Source organism: Myotis davidii, unplaced genomic scaffold (genome assembly GCF_000327345.1).
Source record: "Myotis davidii unplaced genomic scaffold, ASM32734v1 scaffold267, whole genome shotgun sequence".
In the NCBI taxonomy this organism is placed as follows: Eukaryota; Metazoa; Chordata; class Mammalia; order Chiroptera; family Vespertilionidae; genus Myotis; species Myotis davidii.
The window spans coordinates 952,925-960,570 of record NW_006297747.1 but is presented as its reverse complement, the minus strand read 5'-3'; the positions used below and the strand labels follow the sequence as shown (position 1 = coordinate 960,570).

General features: G+C 50.6%; 1 protein-coding gene across 6 annotated transcripts in view; it reads left to right on the top strand.

The window, feature by feature from the left end:
• Positions 1-6,840, top strand: part of LOC102774146 (ankyrin repeat and sterile alpha motif domain-containing protein 1B-like) — a 71,553-nt gene extending 64,713 nt beyond the window's left edge. For 3 of the 6 annotated variants that reach the window (XM_006773341.2, XM_006773340.2, XM_006773343.2), the window contains 2 exons: positions 982-1,149; positions 4,982-6,840. In XM_006773341.2, coding sequence (XP_006773404.1) covers positions 982-1,149; positions 4,982-5,092 — 279 coding nt within the window. In that variant the 3' untranslated portion in view covers positions 5,093-6,840. Of the gene's footprint in view, positions 1-981; positions 1,150-4,965 lie in introns of all 6 variants that reach the window. The other 3 variants (XM_006773339.2, XM_006773342.2, XM_015570227.1) reach the window with 3 other exon arrangements.
• Positions 6,841-7,646: the final 806 nt, after the last annotated feature.

Genomic DNA, 7,646 nt, shown 5'->3' with positions numbered 1-7,646 from the left:
TTCTGTGGTTTTGAAAAAACTATGGATAGATGTCCAGGGACATTCATCAGAATGAAAACTTGGGACAGACTCACTGCTCTCTGTGACCAATGGACGCCTCCTTTGAATGGGCTGTGACCTCAGGGGGTGTTGTCCAGACCCTGCCTCTTTGGGGTCAGACAGTGTCCTGTTTTCTCGGGGAGAGCAGGGAGGGTGGAGCTATTCTCAGAAGAGAAGGCAGAAATCAAAGATTCACACCGGGAGAAGAGAAAGGGAAGCTGGAAGTCGCCTGGAGGGAGTGATTGAAGGTCAGAAGGAAAGCCTTCCTCCCAGCCTGCCTTGACACGGAGCTGGGGCCTAACAGAATCTCCTGTCTCTTGCTGATTTGATGATAAAATATGGAGTGGACCCCCCGGGAGAGCAACCGCCTGGAGAAGTAGATGGATAATTGGCTCTGCTGGCGTGCTCGCTGCTGGGCCTGTGAGCCGCCCGCCAGCATGACTAACGCCTCTCCCTCCGCCTAAATTAGATTCTGATTGTGTTTCAGAGATGTTCACTGAATCGCAGATGTTGGAGGTAAAAAGACCCAAACTTCTGAGGAACACCTCCCGTGGAGCGTGTGGGGTTGTCACAGGCACGGCTGGGCACTCTCAGGCATCAGGCCAGAGGCGCCCCCTCCCTTCCCCGGCCTGGGGAGCAAGCCAGCTGCCCACAGGGGCTCTGAATGGAGTGGGCTCCGGGCCAGCGGGTGGGGGCGGGGAGAAGTGGGAATAGGCTCCTTAGCTCGGCTGTAAGCAAGTGCCTGGCCTCAGTGACTAAATCCTGGTGTTGACCCTGAGTTGGGCCCGGAGTGTCCCCTTCTCCGCACATCTGCATACTCACTGCCAGGGCAGGTGGAGTGGTTCAAGGTCCCCGCCGGTTCACCCCCACAGGCCCCTCAGCCACTGGACTTCTCCAGTCCGCAGTGCCATCATCGTAAACGCTTTCTGGTTTCTCTTGCAGAACTTAGCCTACGAAATCATCCTGACGCTGGGACAGGCCTTTGAAGTGGCTTACCAGCTCGCACTGCAGGCCAGGAAAGGGGGCCATTCCTCCACGCTCCCAGAAAGCTTTGAAAACAAACCCTCCAAGCCCATCCCCAAGCCCCGCGTCAGCATCCGCAAGTCCGTGGTAAGTAGAAAGGATGCAGGTGCTGGGGAAACCTGGACCAGAGGGGAAGGGTTGGGGTGCCGGTTAGACTCAGGGCCTGCCTTTCTTCACCTTTTCTTTGGCCTCCTCCCGGCACATGTCTGCCATCCTCTCAGCCCAGTTCCTGGAAAGCAGGGGGGACCATCTGCCTGAACCTGCAGGCTCCCGAGAAAGCACCACCCCCTCTGTCTCCTCGGGCAGCCAGGAGGGGCTGGGCCCTGCTGCTGCCCTTGTGAATCTTTTCTGAAGGTCCCAGTGTGGGAACAATGTTCCCTGAGCCTCCGGGAGCCATCCCACCGGGGAAGCCTCCTCGAGCCCCTGGCCTGTAGGGAGGTTGGCAGAGGTTCACGGTGAAGGTGACTCTACCCAGGGGAAGCTGGATGCACAGGCCTTGGGCAGTCGGAGCAGAGCTGCACCAACTTTTGAGTTTGGGGTTTTGGGAAGTCTAGATGGCTGGCCCCTGGCCCCTCCTCCTCATCCTCTGTCTTCCTCCAGGGATTTCCTCCCCTGCCCTCCCGGGAGCTCTGCAGACACCCTGTCTTACAGACTTGCATGCCTTCAGAGCGCCCTCCTCTGGTAGTAGCAACACCCAGAAGCGGAATGCTCCAAACCGGCTTCTGCTTCGTATGGCCCCCTAGAAATGCAGGGCAGGCCTGTCCTTCCATCTGTAACTCCCTCCCCTCCCACCAACCCCTGGCCCCAGGGCCCTGGGGGAGATGCAGGATTTCTAATGTTGTGTGAGGTTCACCGCTCTTTGTGACCTTGTGATAACCGTTGTGACCTTGTGGGTTCTTGTTGGCAATTTTCTTTTTGGCCTCTGCTCCTGTCACCATTCTCGGCAACATCAATGTCCCTGGGGTGGTCCCTGCCCCGGGCCTCTGTGTTCCTTGCCAGCTCACTCTGGGACTCCACCCGCCTCAGCCATCACGCCATGCTCAGCCCTCCTCACTGATCATCACCAGGGACTGGGCACCTCCGAAAACCTGTCCTTCACGCCCTGCCCCCTGATGCCCTGGTCCTCCCTCCACAGCCCTCCCTCCCCTTTCCGGCCTGGTCCTGACACACTCCCAGAACTCAGAACTCCAGACTCACAGGATCAGATTTCTTCAGCATTTTACAGATACCTGAAACAGGGTATATCCAGGTCAGGATGGTTGGTTCTCCCCTCAAGGTTGTTTGTGATCTTTCCCAGCTCAGTAAATGACACAACCATTTCCCACGGTGCTCCAGCCGTAAACCTAGACGTCACCCTGGACTCCTGGCTTCCCCTCGGCCTGCGTCCAGCCCATGAGCAGCTTCCGTCCACTCAGCCTCTAAAACGTGTCTCAGATCTACCCACTCTTCTCTATTCCTGTCACTCTTCTCACCCCGGGAGGGTCCAGCACCGCTCCTCCCTAAAACAACAGGAGTACACCTCCTAGCAGACCCCCGGCCACCACACGGCACCTAGGGTCTTCTCAGATCATAGATCAGAGCCCGGCAGGTGTGGCTCAGTGGATTGAGCGTCACCCCATTCACCAAGAGGTCACCGGTTGGATTCCTGGTCAGGGCACAGGCCCGGGTTGCAAGCAGGCTTGATCCCCAGGGGACGTGCAGGAGGCAGCTGGTCAATGTTCCTCTCTTATCAGTCTTCCTATCGCTCCCTCTCCCTTCCTCTCTCTCTAAAATCTTTTTAAAATATTAAAAATAACAAGCCCATAGGTCAGATCATGGCACCACTGCCCAGCTCCCTAAAGCCTGACTTCCCACTGTACTTCTGACGCTCAGGCCTTTCTGTTCCTGGGAGACAAAGCTCACTCCTACCCAAGGCCTCTGTCCCACCTGATTTCCACGTGGCTGACTCTGTCATTCAGATCTCAGCTACATGAGGGGGCTTTTTCTGGGCCACGCTCCCTCGTCACACTCAAGCTTATCACCGGCTCTTAATTCTGTGTAGCATTTATAAATGGAGATTTATTGTCTCTCTTCCCCTACAAAAATATGAGTTACATATCCAGGAATTTTCAGGATCCTTTTGTGGTTTCTCTTAGACTAGTCCAGGGGTCCTCAAACTTTTTAAACAGGGGGCCAGTTCACTGTCCCTCAGACCGTTGAAGGGCCAGACTATAGTTTTAAAAAAAACTATGAACAAATTTCTATGCACACTGCACATATCTTATTTTGAAGTAAAAAAACAAAATGGGAAAAAATACAATATTTGTATTTGCATGTGGCCCGCAGGCCGTAGTTTGAGGACCCCTGGCTAGCCTGTCCATTCTCGTGTGGGCTGTAATCAGTTCTGGGCAGGCGCCTCTGGTCCCCATAGACTCTGCCAGAAGAGCACTGAGGGCTGAGCGCTCTGCAGGCTCATGGAATCCACCTGGGAGTGTCACTGAGCAATATGAAAACACACAGTGACAGCACTGATGTGCATTAACGGCCTCAAGGCCCCGACCTGCACCTGGTGTCCGTGCTCCATGTCCCTCGGCCCCAGTCGTTTATTGCTGAGAAATAATCTGTGATTCCTGAGAATAGGTGACCTGCTCCCACAGCCTTATGGAGATGCAACCAAATCACGTGGGAAGGTAAGCGGTGGGCATGGATCTCAACCTCCGCAGGCTTCAAAGCTCACCGCGCAAGAGCAATGGGGAAGCCTCCCCTCCGCGCCCTTGCCCAGGGCTGCTGAGCAGAGCTGGGGCCAGAGCCAGGGGCAGACAGGGAAACGCCCTTTGGTGTTTGGTGAAGAACTCGCCCCAGGCGCTCCTGAGAGCTCATGGCTTTGCATGCACAGGGCTAGGCCAGCTTTAACCATTCTCCAGCTCAGCCTGACCTGGCCCTGCCCACCTCCCCCTGCAGGTGTCTCCCCTCCTGTCTCCCCCTCTGTGAACTGACTACAAGCCCTAAATGGGCCACGTTCCCTTCCCTCAGGGGCCTTGCCCATGCTGTTCCCTCTCCCCTGCCTTGGCCAGGCCGACTCTTGCTTTCCTTCAGCTCTCCATTTGGACGTTATCCCGTTCTTTTCATGTTACCTGTTCAGCAAGTATGTATGATGTGCCTACTGTTAAGTGGGTTGCCGGGAGCTTTTCTAGGTAGTGAACAGAACAGACAAAACCCCATCTACATGACAAATAAACAGATGCGACAGGATGTGTGTGGCGAAGGATTACACAGAATAGTAAGAGGAGAGCCAGCAAGCTGGGGCGCTGTTTGGGATGGGCCCACGGTGAGGAGGGGATGTTGGAGCCGCCACCTGAATGACTTTAGGACATAAAGCAGGCAGGGGTCTGGAGAGGAGCAGACGGAGCAGCCAGAGCAGCAGAGGCCCTGGGCGAGGGCTTAGTGCTGGGGGAGCTGCAAGGGGGCCGGTGTGGCTGGAGCGAAGCAAGGTAGGCAGGCAGGGCCACCTGCAAGTCACCTTGAGGACTTTGGACTTATTCTGTGATGGAAACCATTGGAGACTTGAGAATCAGGGAGTGGCATCACCGCCTCCTGCAAGTCCTCCTGGCTCCCGGACGTGGGGTCCGTGGCTTTCCTGCGGGCCCACAGAGCACCCTTCCCCCTCCCATCTCACTTCTCAGCGTTGAGTGTTGCCCTGTCTGCTCCCCAACCGTGTGCCTTCAAGAACAAGGCCCGCATCTCATTCCCCGTCTCTTCTCAAGTGCCTTGCACACGGTCCATATGCACTAAATGTGGTCGAAAGAGCAAATAAATGATTCTCACAGCCAACAGCCCTCAAGTCCTGCTGGGGTGGTGTTGGCCTCTGAGTAGCGGTAGGTTGTGTGCTCCCACCCCGTACAGGTACCACATAACAGGCATCAGCCTTTCTCTCTCAAAGCAGATCGACCCTTCTGAGCAAAAGACGCTGGCCAACCTGCCGTGGATTGTGGAGCCTGGACAAGAAGCCAAGAGGGGGATTAATACCAAGTATGAGACCACGATTTTCTGATACTCACCGTCCTCCCGCCCTCGTGGTGCCTTGCACGCCGAGCAGCCCGGAGCAGGCTTCCCTTCCCGCCTCCGTTCCCACCCAGCCCAGGAGGGAGACCGCTCTGTTTGTGTGGCCTTGTCACAGGCGAAAGGCCACTGGCCATTCCTGGGGACGTTCTTTCTGCACCAGTGACAGAAAGTGCAGCCGAAACCCTGAGAGGCACGAGCTGAGATTTCCGCGGGCTCCCGACTCCCCTCCCTGTCACCACCCAAGGTATTTCCAATGACTTGGCCCCCACACTTGCTTTGCTGTCGTTGGGGATAAACATCTTTTTAAAAAAGTGCAGGGGATCTCTAATACTGCCTAAAAGTATAAAAATCTTGCGTTTTTCACTGTCCACAGTTTTAAAGGTAGAATCAGAACAGAACAGCCCCCACAAAGCATCTGTAAAATCATTCTATCACTGAGCATCATTTCATGCAACAAAAAACCACCCTCCATAGTGGCCAGGAAACCCTGCCTCCCAATTTCTATATTTGTGGTTTTTTATGTCATCAACTATGTCAGCTAAAGAAAACCTTCACATCTACGAACTGATTCAAATTTACGAATGATTTAACGCAGAGAAATTTATTATGCACAGGAAAATGTGTCTTGTATTCAATATTTTTACTAAAAAGATGTTTCATTAATGCATTGATAAGCAAACGAGGTTAGTTGTGAGGGATGTTTCCAGTTTCGTTCGTTTCAAGTAACTAAATCTCGACTGCTACGATCAAGAAGGTAGGCTGAGCATGGGAAGGTCCTGGGACTCTCCCCGGGGCAGGAGATTCGGGCAAGCAGACGGGGCTCCCACCCTAAGTGCTGTCGCAGCCACAAACCTGCAGAGATTGTTTTTTTAAATCTTCACAGTGTTTTAAAGAACATGTTAAAATAAAAACCTAGGGCTCCTGCTGTCAAGATTTCTGTCATGGAAAACTTGTTTGAGAAAGGTGTTAATAAAATTCTATTGCAAAAATTTGTTTTCTAGAAAAAATAAATACAAAAAAAAAGAAGAGATTCCAAAGTAATAAAACTCTTTTCTTGACACAGAAAAATAATGTTTGCTTACTATTTGATTAAATAAAATTTACTTACATTTCATTAAGCTATTTTACTTTTTTTAATGTCTCTGTGGAGTATTTGTATGATAAATACCATAATGTATATTTATGTAGAATCAAATTATATACAGTACCAATATCATTATAGAAAAAAATAACATTTTAATGTATATTGTTCTAACTGACCATATTGTGGATCATTTTGAAGTTCACTATAGAGATATTGATAAATTGTGGGACTGTCTTAATGTTGCTTTTTTTAAAAAAAAATTAACCAATATGATTTTAAACCTGAGAATATCAGTTACATTCATCAGTTGGTGAGTTTTGGAAGATAACTACATTTTATTTCAAACTGACACATGTATATGGTTTCAGTTCAGTGTGGAAGAATTTTAATACAATATTAAATTACTTGAACTGAACAGTTCCTTGTACATATTTTGCCTATTCACTGTCGATATGTATGTAGAAAATGGAAAGTAAAATATCACATCTATGGTACCAAAAGGAAACTGTATAGAAGCAAAGTGAATAGTAGCTTTGCCGAAACAGAAACATACGTGTAAATATGCTTGGGCTTCCAGTTATAAATTTTGTAATTTTTGTCATTATTTATATCCTATAAAAAAGCACACAGAATAAAAAGGAGATTGTACAGCCGCCAGCGCCTGGCATTGTTCTGTGAGCACTTCCTGCTTCCATTTAGGAGGGGAACCAGAGGGCCAGCCCTCTCAGCATGCATAGCCGAAGGGATCTTTACACAGGCACAATAATTGAGGAAATCTGCTCATCTCCAAGTTCAACCCGTCTGAAAAGATACAGTGGCCTTCACAGCTTGAATTTCAGCCAAAAAGCCCCCGTTGTCTTGGTTGAAATATTAAAGTGGGCTGTGAGGAGAAATTGCCAAAACAGAAATTTCTACAAGAGGGAGTAACCACGAACCAGGTCACTTTTATAGGATCACAGAGATGGCAAGTTGGGTAAAGCATCTGCGTGTTTGTCTTAGCCCAGGCTGCCATCATGAAATACCATAGTCTGATGAGCTTAACCAATGCATTTAATTTCTTACAATTCTGAAGGCTGGAAAGTCCAATGTCAAGTCCAAGCCCGCACAGTGGTTTTCATAGAAGGCATTTGCTCTTGGCTTGTAGGCGGTCGCCATCATGCTGTTTGCTCACATGACCTCTGTGTGTGTGAGCCCGGGTGGGGAGCAGCAAGCTTGCTGGTGTCTCTTCTTACAAGGGCACTAATCCCATCATGAGGGCCCCACCCTTATGACCCCATCTAACCCTAATTATCTCCCAAAGGCCCATCTTCAAATACTATCACATTGGAGGATTAGGGCTTCAACATGTGAATTTTGAGGGGACACCAACATTCCATAACAACATTCATCAATCCTTTCATTTTTCCTAAAACGCATGTGCCAGCTGTGAATTGAGTGGTAATAGGGCCATGTTAGAGAC